The sequence below is a fragment of the Mus caroli genome, chromosome 1 (genome assembly GCF_900094665.2).
Source record: "Mus caroli chromosome 1, CAROLI_EIJ_v1.1, whole genome shotgun sequence".
Classification (NCBI taxonomy): Eukaryota; Metazoa; Chordata; class Mammalia; order Rodentia; family Muridae; genus Mus; species Mus caroli.
In genome coordinates, this window is record NC_034570.1 from 142105993 (window position 1) to 142130939 (window position 24947).

At 41.7% G+C, this 24947-nt stretch overlaps 2 protein-coding genes across 6 annotated transcripts; one reads left to right on the plus strand and one right to left on the minus strand.

The window, feature by feature from the left end:
• Window positions 1-2307: 2307 nt before the first annotated feature.
• On the minus strand, window positions 2308-3183 carry LOC110293408 (wiskott-Aldrich syndrome protein family member 1-like). Its single transcript, XM_029476134.1, has 2 exons — window positions 2741-3183; window positions 2308-2648 (listed from the first exon to the last, which is right to left on the minus strand). Exons 1-2 carry the CDS (start codon window positions 3162-3164, stop codon window positions 2584-2586), a joined length of 489 nt encoding a protein of 162 aa, XP_029331994.1. The 5' UTR covers window positions 3165-3183; the 3' UTR covers window positions 2308-2583.
• On the plus strand, window positions 2919-22959 carry Ivns1abp (influenza virus NS1A binding protein). Of its 5 annotated transcripts, none has more exons than XM_021161078.2 (15): window positions 2919-3183; window positions 7812-8040; window positions 9465-9593; window positions 10026-10195; window positions 10320-10395; window positions 12405-12578; window positions 13114-13239; window positions 14629-14736; window positions 18183-18312; window positions 18521-18745; window positions 19271-19392; window positions 19485-19611; window positions 19691-19822; window positions 20007-20180; window positions 21651-22959. In XM_021161078.2, the coding sequence occupies exons 3-15, from the start codon at window positions 9483-9485 to the stop codon at window positions 21902-21904; spliced, it is 1929 nt and encodes a 642-aa protein (XP_021016737.1). In that variant the 5' UTR covers window positions 2919-3183; window positions 7812-8040; window positions 9465-9482; the 3' UTR covers window positions 21905-22959. The 5 variants fall into 5 exon arrangements, with proteins under 5 accessions (XP_021016737.1, XP_021016859.1, XP_029331971.1 ...); XM_029476111.1 differs by having other exon boundaries at window positions 2976-3183; window positions 13114-13119; XM_029476121.1 differs by having other exon boundaries at window positions 3006-3183; window positions 13663-14736.
• The last annotated feature ends 1988 nt before the right edge of the window (window positions 22960-24947 follow it).

Consider the following 24947-nt stretch of genomic DNA (forward strand, 5'->3'; position numbering starts at 1 on the left):
CGGTTACTGTGGACTAAGTTTATTGAGTATGAGAGTTGCTAAGTGGGTAATGTTTAACGAAATCAATCTGCCATGACTAGCACGCCTACTAAGAGAGGTGGAGAGTTAGGCGAGAATCGAAGCTGGTTCATTTACCTAGAGCCATCAGAAGGGATCTGCAGGAGGTTTTAACTTTACTGTGGGGAGAAGTTGCTAGGATCCTCTCCAAACCTTTTAGGGTCCTTTCCCAGAGATTGAAAGTCCGTAGGGCGGGGTTTCTAACCATAGTATTAGTCTGCAGAGCGAGGGGATCCTTCTGCTCTGAACACACCGAGCAAGACTCGCTGTGCATGGAGGGTCTGGTAGCAATCCATGTCCTTGACTAACAGCAATTGGGACTTACCTCCCACTTGTTTTCAGACATTGCCAAAGGTCCCCAGGGACAAAGTAAGTCCCTTCCTTTGAAGAATACCTGTCCCCAGTAAAGCCTAGAGACTTGTTTGCCTACTAAGAAAGATCTCCCTTCTAACTCATGTTAAAACTTTAACTCTCAGTGCCTCCAAACGTGGCACCATTTGGGAACATAGTAGCTGCAAATTTAGCTAAAATAAGCCATACTGGGATACAGTGGCCCTTACACCAGTACGACTGATAACCTCTTAAAAAAATTGGATGACAGGCATGCAAATGGAGAAAATATCAAATACATATTAGAGTCCAGTGTTGGTAGTGTGTTCCTGTATGTATTTCTAGCACTTGAAAGGCTGAGACAGGAGGATAATAAGTTCATATTCAGACTGAGCTACATAACACACACACACACACACACACACACACACACACATGCATGCACAACGTATTGGAATTAAGCTGCTGAAGTCTAGTAGCTTAAGTGAAGCCACAGAAGCTGGCCTGCACTAGCTGCATGGCCTGGGGCAGATCCTTCCCTAGTCTTAGAGAAAGAACCTCTGACTAGTCCCTTTAACTTCCTATAGCTGGACACAGACATCTGTCCTTTAAAACAGTCTGTGATACAGTAGCCCTAGGAATTAAGTACATTGAGAATAAACAAATCATTGGCCAGAATTCAGTATGGGACAATATCTGAAGCATGATCCAAGAGAAACAACAAAGGTGATTATTGTCACCAATTCCTAACTTATCTGACATAAAACATACACCCAAATTAATTATGATCAGTCTTAGAAAGCCTGTGTATATAATGTGTTTGTGTGTTTACAGTGTTAGAGATGAAACCCAAGCACCCTGGTGCTTTAGGCAAGCACTCTACTGCTAAGCTATGTTCTCCGCCCTGCGAGCAACATTATGTCCTTTGTTACTGTTACAAAGAATGTAAATAATCATTTATGGCTCACTTTCAAGTGTCAGTGGCTATTATACATACTGAGATGCCTGAAAGACAGATCCAGTATGTAAAATTATGCCAGCATTCATAGAGCAGGAAATACTAAAGGCCAAAATGCCCTGACTCCGATCACACTGTCGCTTTAAGAGAAGTGTTCACTGTTCCAGATTACAAAGACGCTATTTAGTGTACAGCAAGTAGGACCATGTGTCCGGCAGGCCAGTCATGTGCCTGTCCCAAGTGGGCAGTTCATATTCTCTCACTGCCAGAAAGAGCTCAGGAATCCAGGGCCCTAATAGTGTCATTTGCAACACAAGTAATGTACTATCAAAGAGAAAAGCTGGACGGCAAATGCCAGTTTCTCTAAGACACATAATCATACTAGCTGACAGCTCAGTGTCTACTTCCTCCTTTTGTGAAACAACAACAGAAAAGAAACGTCTCCTGGCCACAAGATCTTATTTTTTTAAAAGTAATGAAGACCCCCCCCCCATTTCTATTACTTACCAGCTAACACATTAAAGAAAGGTAGGAAGCATTGTCAAAGAGCTCCAAAAAATGGCTACAAATTAAGCCGGATGATCAAAGTTAGGTCTAGACGGTGTAAGCGCCCTCTATAAACCAGCATAAGCATTAATCCGGAAACCTTTACCTAACTTGATTATGTGTGTACTTTATAGACCTTTGGATATAATCTCACCAAATCCCCTCATCTTCAATCAAGGAAACTTCCCAGCATGTGCTTCAGAGTCATATGAAGAAGTGGAGCCCAGCTTAAATCACATTTGACCTAAACGACTGACTGCCTGCCTCCTAGGGGCAAGGTGGGTGGATGACTGGGCTTGGCTTCTGGGTTAAAAGGCCTCAGGGGGTAGAGATAGGGACTAACAATTCCCCAAGCTACTTTTCTTTGTCCAAAGAAGGCGAGACGTCAGGAACTGATACCAGAGGGGGACAAAAAGTAGAAGTGAACACGCATTTTATGGTACACCGATACTCTCTCTTTCACCATTTTTTTTTTTTTTTTTTTTACACACTCACTGAACGCTCACCCAAAGCAGGCCAATAGAGGGGCTAGTTGTTCAGGCCCTCCTCTGACTTATCCCTTCTTCCTCCATTCTTCTCACCCCTCCACCTCCAAGGTAAGAGCCTGATGCCCAACTACTGCCGCGGGGTTCCCACAACAGGCAGCTCCAGTCTAGGCTGGTTGCCTAGAAGTCAGTGTGACGCTGAGAACTCTAATCGCCACGTCGGATCTCTGGAGAAGGTAGGGCAGGTGGAAGAGGCAGGAGGGAACCAGTTCCTGGACAGTGGGGAAAAAAAGGGCGAGCGCTCGATAAGTAACAGGAGGAGCGGTCCCCGCCGCCCGGCTCTCCGGGATCACCTTGCGCTGACCTAGTTGAGCCGAGAAGGAAGGAGGGGGCGGCTGAGGAAAAGAGCTATGAGGTGGGCGGGGCCCTGTCCGTGGGCGGAGCCTTAGAGCGGGATCTTCCCGGGAGCTCGCCTGTGATTCGCTCAGTCTACCGAGCCGGAAGCGGCCGGGAGGCGTTGGCGGCAGCGCACGTGGTGACGTGCGAGGGAGTGCGGCGCGAGCGCGCGCGGCGGCAGCGGCAGCGGCAGCGGCGGTGGCAGTGTGTTCGGGACGCGCGTGGAGGTCGGTCAGTCGCTCGGAGGTGCTGGGCGCGTCGTGGCGGCGAGCGAGTTCCTGCGAGTACCCACTGGTCTTCCTCGGCCCGCAGCCTCCCGCCCGGTCGCCCCGAGCCCCTTCCAGCGCCTTCCGCCTGCAGCCCGTCGAAGCTCTGGAGATGAATTTCGCCATCTCTTCAGAGATGACCCAGGTAACGCGCTGTACGCGGGCGCCGCGGGAGGGAGAGGGCGGGGTGGGAAGATGGTGGTGGTGCGGAGCGTCCCGCTGTCCCGGGAGACACGGGCATCGCGGGGGACGAGCGCGGTGGTCCCGGACCTTCCTCCGCCCGGGCGGGGACCGTCAGGCTTCCGCGCTGGGTGACGGAGGGTCCCCGGGACCTGGCCCGGCGGAGGACTAGGAGGGATGACCCGCCGGATGAGAGCGGCGGCCACCGAGGACTGTAGACATGTTTCCCGCTGTCAGGAGCGAGGTGCCGGCTGCGGTTTGGGGCTCTCCGGGCTAAGACTCCCCGCGGCCGGCGCGTGGGGAACACAGAGCCGCCCTCAGAGCGCATCGGTTCCGGGGGTTAGGCGTGGGGTGGCACGGAGTCCCTGGTCGCCGTGGACCGCGGGGTCCTTTGTTCGAGCTCCACGTTGCCCGCTTTTCTTGCCAAGCGCGGGGAAAAGGAGGCGGGAGGAGCGAGGGAGCGGCTGCCCTGACGTGTCAGCTCTGAGTGACTGCGCCGCCGGCCAATCGCGGCCAATCGCGGCCGGGGGTGTGCGGGTGCCTCGTTGTACCCGCCGAGAGCGCGCCCCAGGCCTTGCAGCGCGGGGTCCCCGGCGCGCCGGGGCACAGGCTCCATGTTCTCTGAAAGAAATAGGTGGAGAGCAGGCTTTTCGTCCGATCACTTTTTGGGGGTGGGGTGGGGTGAGTGAAGGACCTCGTTGATAAGACACCGGGGAGTGTCAGAGTGGAGATTAATGTAAGGAAATCTGTATACACGCACACACACACAAACTTGAGAAATAGTTCCGCCTTTCTCTCAATAAGTTGCAGATAAATGATTTCGGAGAGCAAACATTTCGATCAAAAAGAAGTCGGACGGCCTAAAAGGCAACGTTTTGTTTAATGTCTGTCAGTAGTGGAGGTTAGAACACCCCGATATCAAGTTCTTAGGAGTTTTGTTGTGGTCTCCTGTTTTGGCAATACACCATAGCTCTGGAAGTAAGAGCACACAAGCCGCACGGACTAGATCACCTTAGCCATATTTTCTTCATTTTAACACCAGTGGTTGATTTAGGAAAAAATAACTAAGAAAATAGTTTCAGGTTGAATCCTGCTAAGTCTTTTAATATCTTTAAAATGCTAAAGGACTTATTTGTAAGCTTGGATGTAAACATTGACTGGGTAGAACTGGATTGAAACCAATATGCTGTAATGCCACCTAGCAGGCATTATATCAAACCTGCACTTTGGTGGCTTCCTTGCAGGGAGGCCTGGGTTGGCTTTCTTTTAATTTCCTAATTAGTGAAATCTTGAGTTAATTAATAGATTCCCATTTCTGTAGCCTTTGTGTTAATTTATAGTTGTCTTCTAACTTTGTCCTTTCCAAAGACAGCATTTCACGCTTTATTTTAGTTATTGGTGGGAGGTTGACCTTGTTTTTAAATGGTAGGATTTTGCATTTCTTGTTTGGATGTTTTAAGTGCCATATAAATTTAGTTTTTCAAGTAAGTTTCTTTGACTGTCTTGGCCAGTCAAAATTGATATTAATGTGACTTACCCCAGAGGGTTTTTTGTTGTTTTTCGTTTGTTTGTTTGTTTGGGTTTTTGCTTGTTTGTTTTGTGTTGTTTTTGTTTTCTAGCTTTTTAGCAGTTTGATGGTATAGTCAGATGCTGCAGGTAGGAATTTTTGAAGGTTGAGCATATTCCTACCTTCTGTTGGTGTTAAAAGTATTATTGGAGTGATTTCTGGTTCAGTTACCACTGTGTTAATGTTTCTAGCCCTGTAACAGTACTCTTTACTCTTCTGATGTCAGCCTGGATATCCAAAAGGTACCTCAGCATTAGAACATCCCAGTCTTTGTTCTTTTTTCTTTCTTATTCTAAAAGTGACATGTTGATAGTGGTGCGCCCATGTTAAGATGCCTTCAGCCCTCACTCAGCGCCTTAGTTGAAGACCAAGCCAGCATGGGTGTGTCTAATCTTCATTAAATGCTTCGCTTCCATGTTCTTTCCAGGCATGCCCCCACCACACCTTCTCTAACACACTTTCATCAAACCTTCATCTGGTCTCCATACTTAGCATTGTTTAAACCTTAAAATAAGTTGGTAATTTCCGCTCCACCGCCATGTGCATCCTGCAGACTACCTTCTATTGAAACCAAAACAGCCACAGTTTCTGGACTGTGTGCTGCCATGTCTTCTCTTCCTCTTTGCCTGAGCCGGTTTCTCTGCTTTATCCGCCTCTACAGTGTCTAAGGCTGCAGAAACTGAGCTAACTCCATTTTGTTCTATTTTTTTTATTCCCGTATGTGTCTGCCATGTTTAGAATCACAAGTGTTTGTAGCTTGGTGGTTTGAGTGTTTGCTTGATATGCTTGAGCCCCTGGGTTTAGTCCAACACTGGGGAGGAATTCTTAAATTACTTCGTGATTGACTTCTTTGGAAAAAATTACCTTGAAACTTAAATATTTGCGGTTTACCTTAGCAATGTTTTGAAAATGTGATGTTTCCTTTTGCTTAGCAGAGGGTGGGAAATGATATGCTGTTCTCACAGCTCTGTAAGACCTGCTGGATTATATTTCACTTAGGCTAATCTGGGCTATAGTAACTCTTGAATACCAAATAGTAAGTCCCCTGTCTTCCATTTCTTGTACCAACCACACTAAGGAACTGAAATGTCTTTAGCAGTATATATTCGTTTTCACACCAGTTTCAGTGTTAAAAATAGATTGGCTCAAACTGTATTTTAAATACAAAAAGTACATTTTATATTCTTGTATGACTTAGGGATGATTGAGCCTTGGTCTGGCTTTTGAAAGATAAAATTTCCCCCATTTTAAAATATCATTAGTTACTGTGCATGAGTTTTATATATGAAATAAGAAACATGAAATTTGAGGATACTTTAAGTTTTTTAAAAATTTTTATGTAGTGTGGATATTTTGTCCAGAAGGCATCTGATATACCCAAACTTACCTTAATGAAAGTAAACATGAACTTTTAAAACAAGTTTGTATTAATTTAATGGTCATTTGGACTTGGCTAGCTTTTTAGAGTTGTAACAATGGGTATGTACTACTGATAAAGGCGAATTTCATATTAAAATCTTTGCTAGACAGTCTCATGTAGCTTCGGTCAGCCTTGAAACTTACTATGTAACTCAAGTGGCCTTTGAACTCTTAATCTTCCCATCTCACTCCTAAGTGCTAGGGATATTGGCTTGTGTGCCCATTTCATATGTTAAGATTGTAGTAAGCAGAAAGTCTTATATTAAATAAAAAGACCTTATTTCTCAAAATTCAAAGCAGTATTGTAGTGTACATATTGTACAAAGTGCATATGCCAGAATTACCCCAAACATTCTCTACAAAGTTTTTCTCTTAAAGACTATAGTAATTTTACCCCTACCCCAATAAATCTAAGTTAGATCATCCAAGCTATCAAAATAATAAATATTTCACCTTCTAAAGGACCAGGTTCAGTTTTTAGCATCACGTAGCTGGTCACACTGTAACTCCAATTCCAGTATATTCATTGCCTCCTTTTGGCCTCTGAGAGCACTGCATACATGGTAAACAGACATGTACAGGCAAAACTCATTTAGAATGTTTATAAATCTCCAGTATGGTCTCCGTATGTACATGGGATGGGATTACCTGTTTTCACAGAACATTTGTTCTGTTAAAACTAGTTTTGTAAGAAAAGATAGAAATTATAAAGCAGAAGAAATCAGCATCATAGCAGTGTAGTAGAGTTGATACAGTTTTTGTTTTTAAGATAGCCATGCAACACAGGCTGTCCTTTAAAATGACCAAGGAGAGGATTTGCCTGGAAGCTGAGCACAGAACAGCAATTCTGGACAATTGTGCATGACTTCACAGAAGGTTCTGAGTGTGGAGCTTGGGGAACACTGCTTCCTAGCTCTGCGGAACTGGCAAAGACTCCACAGCTAGAGGAGTTCACCTGTCAGGAGTTGGCTTAAGGATTTTCCAGCTAGAAAGGCAACATGAAACAAGGGCAGGGTTAAATGCCAAGCACACCTTGGGCAGTGGGGTAACTAGCTTATAGCATATATATATGTCTGGGAGGAGTGCCCAAAGGTGCTTTCCTGGCTCCTAGAGCAAACATCAGGTGTTTTCATGGTAGCTGGGATCTAATAGTAAATACTTTTTTTTTTTTTTTTTTTTTTTTTTTTTTTTTTTTTTTTGAGACAGGGTTTCTCTGTGTAGCCCTGGCTGTCCTGGCACTCACTTTGTAGACCAGGTTGGCCTCGAACTCAGAAATCCGCCTGCCTCTGCCTCCTGAGTGCTAGGATTAAAGGTGTGCGCCACCACGCCCGGCTAGTAAATACTTTTACAGTTAATATTTATATTTGTCCTTTACTTCTCAGGTTAGTATATCCTTCTTTAATAATAAGAAAGGATTTTTTAAAAAGAAATCACTGAGTATTGTATGTTAAATAAAAAGGAGTTGTTAATAGTTTGTTTTCTTAATGTAAGTGAATATTTTTTGCCTTTTACCTCAAAGAATAACTTATTTTATATGATCTATTCTACCTACATGAATGGCAGACTGATTCTTCCAAATATCTAACTTAGATATGCTATTTTTACAGATTATGATGCATGATTATCACAGAAGAAATTCATGTCTATAGCTTTTAAGGACTTGATTACATCATTTTCAAGCCTGCTAGTTTTGGAACCACCATTAAAGCCTAAGACATCTCCCTTCAGTCAGCCATCTTTCTTCACACTGTAACGAAGTGCTTTGTTTCAACACTCCTTTCTTTGTCTTTGGATCATTTGCGTTCTCAGTGACACATTTCTCTTCAGTAATTGTTGGTAAGTGAATATTCTGCATATTTAGCAGTAACTTTGTTTGGGGTGTGAGCTGGCTCAGTGAGAAAAGGCACTTTTCTGCAGAAGCCTGGCAATGCACATTTGATCCTTGGGAACCCTGGTAGAGGAAGAATTAAAGTTGCCTCTGACTTCCACACATACTAGGGCATGCTTCCCCAGCTTAATAACAAATACCTTTCTTTAAAGACACGAGTTTTCTGAAAACTCTACTGAGTATAGCCTCTATCTCAATGTTTAAATGGTCAGAGCGATCCCTAACCATTTGGCTATGAAAACTTTTTTTTTTTTTTAACAGCGCACGTGTGTGTGTGTGTGTGTGTGTGTGTGTGTTTGTTGTGTGTGTGGGGTCTTTCCTTTTACCATGTGGGTCCTTAGGTCTTGAACTCAAGTCCTCAGGCAATGTGGTAAGTACACGACCTGTTTAGTGCCCATCTTGCAGGCACCTAAAAAGCATCTTTATCATTTTTAAAAATTTTTTAATTAAAATTTGATTTTTTTTCTTTCCTCCCTTAGTATTCCTTTTTGTGTATTCTGACTTTTAAGTTACTTTAAACTGAGTCTTATACTCTTACTCTTATGCATTTAGTATAAGTTACTGGTTTATAAGTTAAGTTAAAAACTTGTTTTGAGAACAATAGGCTGGAGATGTAGCTCGGTGGTTGTGTTTACCTAGCATATTTGAAGCCCTTGGTTCTGTTCCCAGTGTTGTATATAGGAAATGGTGTCTTTACAAAGAATTTTAGTTTCCCAGGGCTGGGAGTATGTGCCTCTGATAAGGAAGGGGGATTGAGTTCAGGGCCAGTCTCAACTGGGTTCTGAATTGAAGGCCAGACTGGGCTATATGAGATGTCTCAAATGAACATTGGTTTAATTTTGAGAGTAACAGATGGACAGCAGCCAAATCCCTACATACCTCTCTTAAGCCGCTTGCTGTATAGGTTTGGAAAGGGAAATATTTCATTTTCCTTCCTTCAGGAGGAATGTGTGTTTGACGTGGAAACCAGGTTTAGGTTGTCGAGATACTCACTACTGGATGATGGGTTACAAAGCCATAAGATCAAAGTCAGGCTGAGATCATCAGTATCCTGGACCAGTGTTGTTTGAGCTAGGATTTTGTGCAATAAATGTTTTGATGTGTTGGTAGGATAGAATTTGGGTATAAAGATAAGGTTTTATGTTTGAAAAATACATAACATTCTTTTTTTGAAACAATGATTTAGTGTGTACCGTGATTGTCCTTGACTTCACTGTCTTGTGTATAGACCAGGCTGGCCTCAAACTCAGGAATCTACCTGCCTCTTTCCCAAGTGCTGAGATTAAAGGTGTGACTCACCATACCCTGCTTGAAAAATTTTTAAGAACCATTTACATGTAAAATAACTTAGCTTTCTTTCTTTTCTGTTTAGCCAAATTTATAAGGAAAAATGATTCCCAATGGATATTTGATGTTTGAAGACGAAAATTTTATTGAATCATCTGTTGCCAAATTAAATGCCTTGAGGAAAAGTGGGCAGTTCTGTGATGTTCGGCTTCAGGTATTTAAAATTTAATTCATGACCTTTTGTTACTAAAAAAGTAAACTCATAAAAGCCATAAGTTGTGCTCTCCCCACCCCAAACAGGCAATTAATGAGATGACTAGGGCTTTTTTTTGTTTTGTCTTGTTTTTTGAGATCTTATTTTTCTTTTACGTGTATGGGTGTTTTGCCTGCATGTATGTCTTGTACCACATGTGTGCATTGTTGTGGAGGTGAGAAGACGGGTAGGAGTCCCTGGAACTGGATTTACAGGTGGTTAGGAGCCACCATGTAGTGCTGGTCCTATGGAAGAGCAGCCAGTGCTCTTAACCATTGAGCTAACTTTGTAGCTGTGAGATGACTTAACTAGAACTGTGAGACACAGGAAGCCTGGTATGTTGAGTGCATAGTCAGCAAGACTTCTTACTCATTTTGGTTTTCATGATTTCAGGTCTGTGGCCATGAGATGCTAGCACACAGGGCAGTCCTGGCTTGCTGTAGCCCCTATCTATTTGAAATCTTCAATAGTGACAGTGACCCTCATGGAGTTTCTCATGTGAAGTTGGATGATCTCAATCCAGAAGCTGTTGAAGTCTTGCTGAATTACGCATACACGGCTCAGTGAGTGCCTTCAAATGAACCAGAAAATCAAATACCGAGTGTCTGGATGTAAAAAGCCTGGTCATAACTAAAAAAAAAAAAAAAAAAAAAAAAATTTTTTTTTTTTTTTTTTTTTTTTAAATAGGTTGAAAGCTGATAAGGAATTAGTAAAAGATGTTTATTCTGCAGCCAAGAAGCTGAAGATGGACCGAGTCAAGCAGGTAGCGTATTACACATTGTGAAAGTAGTATACTGGCAGGGTGTTCTGAGGGGTTGGGATGTAGAAATATTACAAAACATCTAATTAGGCCCAAGATTTAGAGATTCTGTCCCTTCCCATCTTGTCTGAGCATGTTGTTTTGACCTTTTGGTAGCAAGGAAGGAAAACTTGTCCTCTTGACTGTCTCTCTCAGTGAAGTTTCCATTCAATATTTTTGTATTTAAGCTACTTGTATATTTTTCTATGATGATTATGATGATGATGACAAGATAGTATTGGGAAATCAAGTTACATGAGATGCTACGTCTCTGATGGGTATGTTTAATTTTGATAGTATGTTAAAGAGCATTACTTGCATTGTCAGATCCCGACACAGAGCTGTCGCTTGGCCTTGCCGTGCACCTTTCTGGCTTGGGCACAAACTGAGATCAGTGTCAGGATAGCGTGTGTTCCCGAGAGTAAATGGAAGAGAATCAGTAAGGAATTAGAGTGCTGCATTGCCAGTGGCTGATGTGTGCTCTACACATAAGGGAAAGTACCTGCAGAGACCAGAAGGCATTGAGTCCCCAGGAGCTAGAGTTAACCAGCGGTTTTGAGCTACCTGCCTGATGTGGGCCAAACTCAGGTCCTCTGAAAGAACAATCAGCAACAAGTACTCTTGCTCACTGAGCCATTTCTCCAACACCCCTAGTCATAGGATTTTTAAGCAGAGAAAGTGGCTTTGAATAAGGGCCAGCAAACTAAAAATGTTCTTTAAAGGGTCAGACTTTTTTGAAATAAAATCTTATAAAGACCGGCTATGTGCATTCTATATATAATCAGTGTAACAAAATTTAAACCAGTAGTTCTCAGCCTTCCTAACGCTGCAACTCTACTATAGTTCCTCATGTTGTGGTGCCTTCTAGCCATAAAATTATTTTTGTTCCCATTTCATAACTGTTTGCTATTGTTATGAATTGTAATATAAATATCTATTTCCAGTGGTCTTTAGGTGACCACGATGAAAAGATCATTTGACCTTCGAGGGTTGCCACCCCCGGATTGAGAACTGCTGAGTTAAACAGTTATGACAAACAAAATGCCCCACAAACCTAAAGTACTTGTTGCTTTTGTAGAAAACTCAAGCTCAATTCTAAGCACCCATAGATGTCACCCAACCATCCGTAATTCTGGTTCTAGAGTGTCTAATGCCCTCTCCTGGCCTCTGCAAACACTACATGCATATGGTGTATTGCATAGACATACATGCAGGCAAACACCCATACAAAATGAAAGTACATGAATCTTTAAAAAGGAATCCTGTGATTAGGCCAGTAGGATGGCTCAGCAGGTGAAGCTGCTTGCTGTGTCAGTCATGGTGACCTGATTTCTAACCCATGCAACAGGTAGAAGAGGTAAACTTACTCCACACGGTTGTCTTGTGATATCCATGCATGAAGCACATACACACACTGAATTTTAACAGAAGTCCTATGCACATTCCAGCATAGTTTCGCATTCCAGCTTCTTCCTAATACAGATACTATTTTTCCAAATTGATTTCCTAATTCTCTTTTGCTACATTCCATGTGTGCTGTGTACTCAGCTTTTGTATTGCAAAGCCCCATTTATCCCTAGCCTTTCAGAAAGCCTCACCTGACTGCTCCTGTTGACACCTAGAACCTGCACTGCATTTCCGTTTGTCACATTGGCTCTAAATGATTTAACTTTGTATGCCACATCTTTGCTGTTTCTTGTTTGCTTTTTGTTGTTTGGTTTTATTGAGATATCTTGTTATGTAGCCCAGGCTGGTTTGAATTTAGGTTTCTCTTGTCTCAGCCTCCCAAGTGCCCCAGATTCTGTGGGCATCTGTGCACCACTATGCCCAGCTGATGGCACCATTTGTCCATGTGCTGTCCCCATTGTGTAGTTTGATTTGATTTCTGGCTTATTTCTGTATTTCACAGGAAATTGACATTAACTATTCAGTAAACCATGCAAATGTTGGCACGTCTGTATTTCTTTCCTAAGGTCTGCGGAGATTATTTACTCTCTAGAATGGATGTTACTAGCTGCATCTCTTACCGAAATTTTGCAAGTTGTATGGGAGACTCCCGTTTGTTGAATAAAGTTGACGCTTATATTCAGGAGCATTTGTTACAAATTTCAGAAGAGGAGGAGTTTCTTAAGCTTCCGAGACTAAAGGTAAGGAGTAGGCCACATAGGTCACACAGGTCTGGTAATGCTCTGTGGTTGCGGGCACAGTCTCTGCCAGCTGAATAAGGGCTACAGTAATGCTCATACATTGAAGTGGCTGTTACGCTTATATGATGGGTTTCTGCTTCCCTGTTTGTTTATTTACTTTAGGGTTACTGATTTCCTTGCAAATTGAGAAAATTGATGGAATACAACTTTTTTAATACAATATTTTTGAGAATTTTAAAAAAGTATACAGTGTTTTACCATGTTCACTTCCAGATCCATACTCACTTCACGTCCTCTCAACCCTTTTTGGCCCTACGTGCTGCTTGTGACTGATGGCTATGGGACAGTCCACTAAGCCGTAGTGGCCTACCAGGAACCACACCTTTAACTCTAGCACCTCAGCTAGTGGTGGGGCTCATGAACCTCCTTCCCCCAATACAACTTTTATTATAAAACTGAGCATTTAGCTGAGAACTAGAATTCCCAAGCTGATGTGGATGTCACTGATATTTGTTTTATTTATATACAATTCTAGTTGGAGGTAATGCTTGAAGATAATGTGTGCTTGCCCAGCAATGGCAAGTTGTATACAAAGGTAATCAACTGGGTGCAGCGTAGCATCTGGGAGAATGGAGACAGCCTGGAGGAGCTCATGGAAGAGGTTAGTTTTAAAGTAAATGGGACCCAACAGTTCTTACCAATTATTTTTGCTATAACATGAAGGATTCCCTTTCACTTTTATTTTATAACCATGACCCTAAAGAATTTAAATTTTGCTATAGGTACCCCTAAGCTGAGAAACAGGGGGGGTGTCCAGGTGAGCTGAATGAACCGTTCAGTTTGGTCTTCTGCTTTTTTTTTTTTTTTTTTTTTTTTTTTTTTTTTTTTTTTTTCCTTTTTTTCTTTGCTGATTATGTGCCGTTAACTTTCTTTAAAGTAGCGTGTAACTTGCTTTAGAAACGGGAGGTGGTACTGACATTTTCTGTAGAGTCTTAATTTTTCTTCACAGGTTTTTGCTTTAAGTCTTGACAAGTAGGTAAAGCTTCTAATGGTTGTTCCTCCCCGTTGGTTTATCTCCCCATAGGTTTATTAACAAAACTAGGATCCCCAAGACTGAAGAGCCGAGAAGACACCTCGAGTGTATTGACACACACGTAAAGAAGCAGCAGTCCTGCCCCAGTTCTCCTAAGAAAAGTCCGCTGTGGGCAGAGAGCGATGATGATTTAATGGTGTTTACTCCTTACAGGGTTCTTAGCTCGAAAGCTTTGTGTTTTCAATGGTGGTGCTCTTACATATAGTCAGACTTGGGGATGTTTTTTAAAAATTCACAAGAAAAACAAAATTTGATGGAAAAGTTGGGACTGGTCCATATGCTTGATTGGAGCAGTGGAGTAATTGAGTGTATCATTCCACAGAGCCCTCCATGCTCACTCAAGCTGGCCTGCTCTGTTAGGCCTTAGTCACTGCCGTTACGGCCTTCTATTCAGGCTAGCAGATGCTCTGTCAATTCTGTCACCTCCCATGTGGGAATCAGATGCAGTAGTGTCATGTATTTGCATCTGTGCAGGAAGATTGCAGCTTGCTTGAATTTTTGAATTTGTTTTTTCCTTTATATGTTTTCTTGATATTAACCTACAGGGGAGAAGTATGTTTATTCAAACAGTACCATTAATCTTCAAAGGTGTGAACCAATCAGTGTTTTGTTGTAAATATGTATATTTAAGAAACTATGTGTTGTACTATACCTTTTTTCTTAATGTCACATAATAGAAGCAATGGAAACAAGGAAGATTTCTTTCAAGCCAATCAAGCCAAGGACTCTTCAGCCAGTGTTAGAAGATTTTGTATTTGATCTTGATTTTTGTTTTGTTTTGGTTTTGCTTTTTACATTTTTACTACTATGACATGTTTTTCTTTGCATCGGGATCCTGCCCAGAGTAAGATGTCAAGACGCACACTGGAGGTTACCTTGAGGCGGTTGTGAAATCTTCGTACTAGCGAGTAGCCATGGTGACAGTAGCCACATGGGTGTTCTGTTGCTGTTTTGCAGGTTCAAACCTTGTACTACTCAGCTGATCACAAGCTGCTTGATGGGAACCCACTAGATGGACAGGCTGAGGTGTTTGGCAGTGATGATGACCACATTCAGTTTGTGCAGGTACACATTGCACAGTCTGAGGTAACCTCAGGTTAAACTTTAACTGGAGAACTTATAGCATTCTTAAATTTTCCTTTAACAAAGGAAAGTGGACGAATTCCAATGTTATAACTGGACAGAGACTTTTTGGGGAGAAAAGAGGCATATTTTACAGCTTCCAGAATTTTTGCCACACTAGTAGAAGCTAACTCAGCCAATTAGACAAACTCCATTTACACCTTTTCTCTCAAAATACGGTTCACAACTAGTAATAAGAATAGTAAAATAAAGCAATATGTTAGGGTTTCGTTAATTTGGTTAGATTTTTTTAAGGTTATTTGTAACATGCATGATCAGTAGGGTCAGTTCTAAACAGACATAGTTGATTTAAATTGCTGATGGCTGTGAAAGAAATTTTGGCTATTTAATTACTGAACACTCATGAAATAGAAACTATATCATGATTTATAATAACTTTATACAATGTTGAACTCAGAAATGGTTGATCATGTGTTACAGTGTGGTCTGGATGTTTCTCCAGCAGAATGTATTAAAGCAGTATAGTTTCCTTGTGCTGATTGAGTTATGTCTGTAGCCTTTTATTAAACACGCACTTAAATTCATACACATTTTTAACAGTAGAGAAAAACATCTGAGGTATCTGAACAATCTTATGGACACTGACAGTATACAGAAAAGCAACATCTATTGTTTTTGTGTGTTAAAATTAAACCAATGTTCTGCATGTGTTTCTTGCCCTCCCAACACTGAGCAACACTATAGCGGCCCCACAAATTGTACATGCCACATTGAGCCAGTCACTAAACCATGCTCTTAAGAAGAAAAGCGCCCTGGAGCCTTTCTCTTCCATCACCGCTCTACACCTTCCAAAAACCGATTGTCCTAACTTGAGATACAAACATATTTTGCCTGCTTGGAATCTTTATAAAATAGTCATGTAATATGCATTCTTATATGGCTTTTAACTCAGCATTGTGAAGAAATATGCTGGAGAGTAATCCCAAGCCATGGAATGTTTGCTTTCAAAGTTGGCTCAGTGATAGTATACTGACTATGTGATCATGTTATCCAGATTGTAGATGCCTGTGGTATCCCATGGCAATAATAGTACTTCTAAAAAAAAGTTGGGACTTGGGTTAGCCAAAAGCCACGTTTGTATTTCTACTTGGAGCATCCAGATTGTTTTATCTTTAATTATAAATATTGTAAGTTAAAGTAGCCTCTCTAATGGCAAAAGATTAAATACCAGCCAGTGGTAGGCTGTGATGCTTGACGGGAAGACATAGCCTATGTAGCTTCTATTACAGGAATCTACCAAGGTAGTAAACAATACTGTCTGAAAAGAGGCTTCTACCATCAGAGGGCCTGAGGGAACCTGTGGGATGAGATGTGAGGTGGAAGGCGTGGAAGGTGTGGGATTTAGTGGATTAGTCTTAGATAAGCAGAAGAAGATTATCCATGCATGGGTGCTGCTCTGTGGTTGGCAGTCTAATCTGGAAAAGGAAACATGTACAACTGATGCTTTTTCCTATGGGTGGCAAGAAGAATTTTTTTTTTTTAATTTTGTGTGGTCTGGGGATGAAACCTGAGGCCTTTGCATATGACAGGCAAGTGGTCTGCCTGAGCTACATGTACAGCAAGGAGAATTTAGACAAGAATACTAAGTGGAAAGAATATGTAGTTTAAAAAGTTCATAGTGAAACACTTTGAGTTTAGAGAGATGTGGCTAGTTATATTTCTAGTTGGCATTCCTTAATCATAGGAAATGGCTAATTGTTAGGTGGGTGTCTCTGGGCTGGCTATGTGATGATCTCAACAGATTTGCGGTTTTTAACTTTACAAAGTTGGCTGGGACTTTGCTTTTTTTTTTTTTTGCTGGTCAGACACAGGGTAGATGAACGCTGTGAGAGCAGTTTGCACACTATTTCAGGTAATAGTTTCAAGAATGATGAACAGCTTAGTAAGCTAAGGATATGGAGAAGGACCAATTCCACTCATCTATGCCTATACCTAGCTCTCCAAAGGTTGAGGGTAGGTCTTACTTAATAGTGCTTTAGGACAGTTTGGGAATGAGAAGATCATGGGAGTGTGTGAGACACTGACCTTTCTTTCTGTCTTGCTAAAAGGTTTTGAATAGAGACCATGGAGGTGAAAAGTTGTGGGGTCATACCGTAGATTTCAGGAATGAGAGGAGTAGGTAGACAGGTGGCCTGGGAAGGAGGAATGAGATGAGAAACAACTCTGACTGGAAAAGCTGCCTGAGAAGAAAGTGTGGATGCCAAACAAATGAGCTCTTCTGGAAGGTGATCTAAAGAGAGGGGTAGTTGTGTTTGCACAGGCGTCTCCAGGACTGTGTCTCAGGTGTGTTTGTTAATGCCAGTAGTCTTTAGTGCTAGAGTGTCGGTCCCCTCCATGGTCACTCTCAGTTACAATTCATATGTTAGAGTGCTCTTACTGCTGAGGCCTCTGTAGTGTAAGCACCGCCTAGTTCTTACTTTGTGAGACTTGGGCTCCTTTCCACAGATTGAGGTGGAGATTTTAATGCATCTTGTCATCCTTAAAAAGCAGGGTCTTTGTTTTTAAAAACTGTTTTTTTGTTGCTTTTTGTTTCCACTAGCAATACAAGTTTTTATTAGAAACTACTTGTTTGTGCAGTCTGTCCCTGGGGACCAGGTTAATTGGGTGAGCTGAGTTTGTAGGTACTGAAGTACGGTACATGTTCTTTTCATGGTAGACATTTTAAGACTCGGTACCAGGGACACATGAAATTCTGTATGATTCGTTCTTCTGGGAGTGGCCTGAGGGAGTGGAAAGCAATCTGCAAAAGAAGCTCATGAAAGCACACTAATTCTCGGAGAGTCCATCATTATCGTTCCTGTATTACAATTTTGCAAGTGGTTCTTGTAGTATTACTTCATTTCTGATTACTCTGTGTGTATTTAGCTTTTTCAGTATCAATAATAAGTAGCCCTAAATAAAATGTACATGCCTCTGATTGATACCTCCCTGTAAATTGCTTTCGGAGATTGGCAGACCCTGTGTGTACTCACTCTTTGCTGGCATTGTATGAAGGATACAGACTGGTTGGTTAGGTTGACAGTTCCGTACATAGAGCAGATGAGATGTGTTGTTTTCTCCTTCCTGCTCCTATATTGAGATAGCATTCTGGTGTTTGACCTGTGGTGTGGTTTTTGAATTGTTCAAATTGATCTTTTTCTGAGCAGCCAGTTGTGTAGATGAAGCTGTTTCATTTTTAAGTGATGGTGTAAGTGTGGCAGGAGCCTGTCAGCCGGAAAGTGTTGGTTTGTGTTGTTTAGTGTGCTCTGAGTGTGCATGTAGGTGGAAGGTGCTCAGTGTGTGGGCAGTGTTGCACAGTAGCTCAGGAACAAAGGTGCAGCAGGAATGCTCTCTGGCTAGGTTTCTGTAGCTGCCTTTTGATTTTGCAGAAAAAGCCACCCCGTGAGAATGGCCATAAGCAGATAAGTGGCAGTTCCACTGGATGTCTCTCTTCTCCAAATGCTTCAATGCAAAGCCCTAAGCATGAGTGGAAAATCGTTGCTTCAGAAAAGACTTCAAGTAAGTTTGTCTTCAGTTTATCTATTTGTAAGGATAGTGGTCAGTTTAATACTTTGAGACTGAATAAGGAAAAACTCAGAGCAATGGCATACGGAAAACCATAGCAGAAGTTCTGTTCTGGAGACTGGAATACAATTTAGAATTCTCTAACCACCCTAAGTGTTAATGTTAATAGTTCATGGTAAACACAGAGCTCTTGTGTTCACAGATAACACTTACTTGTGCCTGGCTGTGCTGGACAGTACATTCTGTGTCATTTTCCTTCACGGGCGGAACAGTCCACAGAGCTCACCAACAAGTACTCCAAAACTGAGCAAGAGTTTAAGCTTCGAGATGCAACCAGATGAGCTCCTAGAAAAGCCCATGTCTCCCATGCAGTATGCACGGTCTGGACTAGGGACAGCAGAGATGAATGGCAAACTCATAGCTGCAGGTAAGAGCAGAACGCTGGGTGTGACAGACAGGTCTTATATTGATTGACTGGCAGCGAGAGGACTCAACATGCTGCATTTCAAGACAGGAATAACATTGATATTGAATATCCCTAAGTTTGGTTAGAAGTCATTGTTTTAATTTAAAAGGGAACCCAGGGCCTCGGGGCTTGCTAGGCCAAGTGCTGTAGTACACTCTTTATGTTCGACTACAGAGTAGAGAAACTCGTTAGTTCTCAAGCCAGAATAAGCAGTTTGCTCATAGATAATGAATGCTACTCCTTGACATTAGGAACGGTCAGTTAAATACCTTTCTCGTTAGGTACACAACCTACAGACATCCTGGCTGGACCCTGGTGACCAGCCACATAGTTTGTAATCTTAGCACTTAGGTGGTGTAATAAGGGGCTCAAACTGTAAGACAGCCTGGGAGATATAGTAAGATGCCCACTAGTTCCCACTAGGGGGGAATCCAGCCATTCTGATCATGTTTCACATTTTAAGCAAACTTATGATTCTTTTGCCAGGTGGTTATAACAGAGAGGAATGTCTTCGAACAGTTGAATGCTATGATCCACATACAGATCACTGGTCCTTCCTTGCTCCCATGAGGACACCAAGAGCCCGTTTTCAAATGGCTGTGCTGATGGTAAGTACGGTATGCTGCAAAACAATCCTTTAGCTTTGTGGTTTTTCTTAGGACTACTCAGGGGGAGTTCTGACTTATCACTTTTGATATAGGGACAGCTCTATGTGGTGGGTGGATCAAATGGACACTCAGATGACCTGAGTTGTGGAGAAATGTATGATCCAAACATTGATGACTGGACCCCTGTTCCAGAGCTGAGAACCAACCGTTGCAATGCAGGTAATAACACTCTTCTAGACAAGACAGCCCGTGTTCACTCCTGATGGTTGGGTTACTCACATGGTTTATACCTTCGTAGGAGTGTGTGCTCTGAATGGGAAATTGTACATTGTTGGTGGCTCCGATCCATATGGTCAAAAAGGCCTGAAAAATTGTGATGTATTTGATCCTGTAACGAAGTCGTGGACAAGCTGTGCTCCTCTTAACATTCGTAAGTTGGACTGGTTTTGTTTTGTTTTGAGGGGGACAGAGTTTGCCTGGAACTTTCCATGTAGCCCAAACTGTCTGGCCTTGAACTTGTAGTTCTTTAAAGACCTGTGAATTAATAGGTTGTAGTACACATTTACAGTTTTGATAGCTTTAATAATAATCCTGGTTTGCCTTAACTTTTATAGGTCGACACCAGTCTGCAGTTTGTGAACTTGGTGGTTATTTGTATATAATTGGAGGTGCAGAATCTTGGAATTGTCTGAACACAGTAGAACGATACAATCCTGAAAACAACACCTGGACTTTAATTGCACCCATGAATGTGGCTAGGCGAGGAGCTGGAGTCGCTGTGCTTGATGGTGAGTATCCAGGGTTAGAGAGCTAAATAGTACAGAATGGGAAGAGCTCCGAAATGCCAAGAAGGGTCACTTACACACTCTTAAGTAGATTGCAGGGACCGGTGGAATGGCCCAGCAGGTAGAATGCCTGCCTTTCTGGCAAAACCCCAGTGTTGGATCCACAGACTTCATGTAAAGGTGGGAGGAGGGAACTGACCCACATAGTTGTCCTCTGACCTCTGTGCTGCAGCATGTGTAAGCCTACACCCATGTCATAGACAGAATAATTAGGAATCATTTTTTTAAATTCATATTATTTTGTCTCTTGGGACAAAAAGGGATTTTCCCCTCTAAGTGTCTGTTAATAACCTAAATATATTCTTTCACCCATCACTTGGTAAGTGTTCTTAACCAAGTTCCAAATTTCCCTCTGTGAGATGTATCCATAATTCAGTCTTAGATTTTGAGTTGACCTTATTTTAGGATAGTAACTTTAAGAATTTTATTTCAAAGCATAATCTTTCAGTTTTCTTTTGTAGACAGTGTCCTTTCACATAGTCTTTATTGATTGCTTTATTGTCTATAGTATTAGTTAACATCATTTGGAACAAAGCTGAATCTTAGCAAGACTTTGTGGCTCAACTAGTGAGCATGTAAGTGTGTGGAGAATAGAAACAGCCTCCTGACCCAGACCCTAGACCCTTGTGAGCCCTAGCAGTGTAGTTACAGCTGGATTCATGCAAATGGGATAAGTGATAATCAGAAGAGAAAATAATGAAGCTGAAAATTAGTGATTCCCCCCCCCATAGTTTATTGCTGACATTTTTTGTTCTATTGAGTATCTAATTTGAAAAAAAATATGTAGATGAAAGGTCTAGAAGTTCAGTCATTATCTGTTCCCTATAACTTTTGTGGTGCCACTTTGAACCAAGGCCTCTCACTTTTACTGGATAAGTGTTCTACCATTGACCTACATAGAGGGGCATAGCCCTAGTCCCTCCTCTAACTTCTTTGAATATATAGAACTCTGATAGTTTGTCACTTAACATATTTAGGCAAGTTTCTACCTTCTTTGTGTCTCTTAATTGTTCATCTGTGAAATGATGACTGTAGTAATTACTATGGAATTGTGGGAGATGTATTTAACATGATGCAGTTTCTGCCCTTTTATCCCTGTAGTTGCCTAAGTTTCTGTAGGAATGGATTCTTGTCCATTTTACTTATCTCCATGGTTTCCAGAATCCGTGCCACAATTACACAGACCTTTTCTTTCTTTTTCTTTTAAGATAAGATTTCATTGTGTAGCCCAGGCGGATCTCATACTAATAATCCTTAGTCATGGCTTCCTGAGTGGTGACATTACAAGTGTGTGTTGCTATGCCTTGCCTTAACAGAACGGACAATCATTTCTCCTCACTCAATTTTGTAGGCCTTTTTTTAAAAATTTGTTTTCTGAGCCTTTTTAGACTGACTGCCTTGTTTCTCTTTTAGGAAAACTGTTTGTAGGTGGTGGCTTTGATGGTTCTCATGCCATCAGTTGTGTGGAGATGTATGATCCAACTAGAAATGAATGGAAGATGATGGGAAATATGACTTCACCAAGGAGCAATGCTGGGATCACAACTGTAGGGAATACCATTTATGCAGTGGGAGGATTCGATGGCAATGAGTTTCTGAATACTGTGGAAGTCTACAACCCTCAGTCAAATGAGTGGAGCCCTTACACAAAGATTTTCCAGTTTTAACAAATTTAAGAACCCCAAACTAACAGGCTTAGTGATGTAATTGTGTTTAGTAGAGGTACACTTGTGAATAAGGAGGGTGGGTGGGGTAGATGTTGCTAACTGCAACACAACGCTTTTGCATATTGCATATTATTAAACATGCTGTACATACTTTTTGTGTTTGGAACGGAATGCAAAGATGAAGGTCTGTTTCTGTATTCTTAAGACATCTTTGGTTATTTTACTTTTTGAAGGTTGATACTGTAAAAGAATAAACCACAAATTGATTGGGAACATCATTTCAAGAAGTCCCTGCTCCTCCACATTTGTTTTGCCGATTTGCACATTAAATGACTCTTCCCTCAGATCTGTCTTAAGAGGCAAGAGGGGTAGGGTTTACACGTAGGCAGTTGGGTTTTTTAAGGGCCCCTTTTCAATAACTGGAACACTCTATAACAAGATACTTATTTAAATAGATAACAATGACTATTTTTGTTTTTATTAAAAGAAAGTTGACATGCCTACCAATATTTAGTCTTTTATGATTACATTTTTATAACTTTTTATATTCTCAGCAGAGTGCTTTATCTGTTGAAGTAAAATGTAACAGATCCACATTATCACAGCAGAGTGGCAGAGGAAAGGATGCAGAGTGGCTGTTTCGTTTAAAAAATGCTCAGAACGCAGACTTCAGCATTTGCCGCAGCTGTACCTTTTTTTCTTTCCTATCTGAGAGTGCAGTATCGGTGTTATTTGGATGGAGTGCTGAATAGTGACAGTAATAATTCAAACCCTGGTTTGATGAGTCACTTGACTTACTGAAGCATTTAAACTGTCTTTATTTATCATTAACCAAACAGATGTAAGTGGAAGCCTTTGACTGAAAACAATTAAACTGTATTGGGTTTGTGAATGCACCCCTTTTCAGAAGTGTTTTGTTCAGCTTTCTTACCTGGATTAATACTGGTTGGGGGGGGGCTGGGTGTCTGTAGTGCTAAACCTAATTTATGGTGCCCAAACGAGCAAATCTAATGCTTGCTGCAGATACAAACACATTAAAGGTACTTTGCAGTAAATCCTTGCACTGTGGGATTTAATGTTCAAATGTTTGTCACTCAGTTCATTACTTATAACATGGGGGTTTTTGTTTTTCCCTGTAAGGATGAGTTTACAGTATTAGTAGAAAATACTCATTTGCCATATCTGAAGTAAGGGATGGTGTGAGGTTTGTGTTTTACATAAACCAAGCCAGGCGGTGGTGGCGCACGCCCTTAATCCCAGCACTTGGGAGGCAGAGGCAGGCAGATTTCTGAGTTTGAGGCCAGCCTGGTCTACAAAGTGAGTTCCAGGACAGCCAGGGCTACACAGAGAAACCCTGTCTCGAAAACAACCCCCCCCCCCAATAAAATAAATGGGCCAGCTGGCATAAGATGACCATAAGTGGCTGACTTGGGATGTGTTAGATTGGTCCTTTGCCACCTCATTTCTCTGGTGTACAACCACCAAGAAAGAAAATCAGTTCACCTGCTGTGGAGTTATTTTTTTCTGGTTTGGTTTTGGGTTAACTAGTTTGGCAGATTAGCAGATTTGATGGCGGCCTAATGACTGTTCCTAATACAATCTGTATTCTGTGCAGCCATGAAATAGTTTGACTCCAGGATCTTAAAAATGATAGACTTGAATGGCAAGTATTTGTACAATGGCCAATAAAATACTGAACTTACAGTAGCACATACCTTTAATGCCCACACTGAGGAGGCAGGAAAAGCCTATGATATACATAGTTCCAGGCTAGCCAGGGTTACATAGAAAACAAAACCCAACTTTCTGCCAGTATTCAAGTTTGTTCTGCCTGTGACCCTGAACCCTGTTGCTGACAGCTCCACATCTTACTGGTAAAATACTCAGGTTGTTAGAACATGCAGAAAGGGGACTTCCTAAGGTGCAGGAGGAACTGCAAGGTCCAGTAGGCACTTTGAAAAGTGCAGTTCAGTAATGCCTGGGGTAAAGTAAAAGTAAAATGGGATTCCTTTATACATAAACCTGTATGGGATTAGAACTCTCCAAACTGAAAGTTATGGTAACCTACCAATTGCTAATGGTATACACTGTAATATTGCTGGATAAGAAGATGGTTCTGATCAATGGACTGCAAACTTGCCCTAGCTTTGACAGCACTTACTGATGCTGGAGCCATTCAAAGATTAGTATGGCTCTACACAACAATGAATCTTGAAGGCTAACCTTTGAGAACATCTAACAGCCTAGCTTTTTCTTAAGATTCATTATTTTATGTATATGAGTGCACCACTGTTTTCTTCAGACACATCAGAAGAGGGCATCAGATCCCATTACAGATGGTTGTGAGCCACCATGTGGTTGTTGGGAATTGAACTCAGGACCTCTGGAAGGCCGATGAGCTAATTAATCTCTCCAGCCCCGAGTCTTGGATTTTGCAGACATACCAACACAATTTTTCCTCAATACAATCATTTAACCCACCCAAAGATGGGCCAGTCTCAAGCTTCAATTGCTTGGCCTTGACTTAGGAAAGTTCTTGAGGACAGTCTTTAACTTGATGCAGATCATTGTACAAGGTATTCACTATGATGAAGGCTATTTCCAGCAAGTGTTCATGAGCTTGGCAATTGGGAAAACTTTTCCTTTGCCGTGATGTCACTTAGGCTTTTCACTTCAGATGCAACAGTGTAGCTACGACAATCTCATTTCTACTTGTCCCAGCTTATTCTGTTTAGACACAGCAGAGCAGTGGCATTGCAACTTTTGATGCCATATGGGCTGACCACACTTGCTCTAAAAGCACATCCTGGATGCTGTTGGGGTGACCATCTCCCAGGTAGCTAGCTATCAAACAATATTCATATTTTAAATAAGGTGAAGAAACAACTGAGGAAAATATCCCTGTATGAAACTAGCTATGGGGCTAGTGAGATGGCTCAGTGGTTAAGAGCGTCAACTGCTCTTCCAAAGGTTCCGAGTTCAAATCCCAGCAACTACATGGTGGCTCACAACCATCCGTAACGAAATCTGATGCCCTCTTCTG

What these genes read in the sequence shown, in the direction of transcription:
- LOC110293408 (XM_029476134.1), bottom strand. Translation starts at nt 3,164, where the DNA reads ATGGCGAAATTCATCTCCAGAGCTTCGACGGGCTGCAGGCGGAAGGCG. An exon ending in TTCCTTCTCGGCTCAACTAG is followed by an intron (nt 2,649 to 2,740) that starts GTCAGCGCAAGG and finishes CCCACTGTCCAG; the next exon opens with GAACTGGTTCCCTCCTGCCT.
- Ivns1abp (XM_021161078.2), top strand. Translation starts at nt 9,483, where the DNA reads ATGATTCCCAATGGATATTTGATGTTTGAAGACGAAAATTTTATTGAA. An exon ending in TCTGTGATGTTCGGCTTCAG is followed by an intron (nt 9,594 to 10,025) that starts GTATTTAAAATT and finishes TCATGATTTCAG; the next exon opens with GTCTGTGGCCATGAGATGCT. An exon ending in TTCAAATGGCTGTGCTGATG is followed by an intron (nt 19,393 to 19,484) that starts GTAAGTACGGTA and finishes CTTTTGATATAG; the next exon opens with GGACAGCTCTATGTGGTGGG.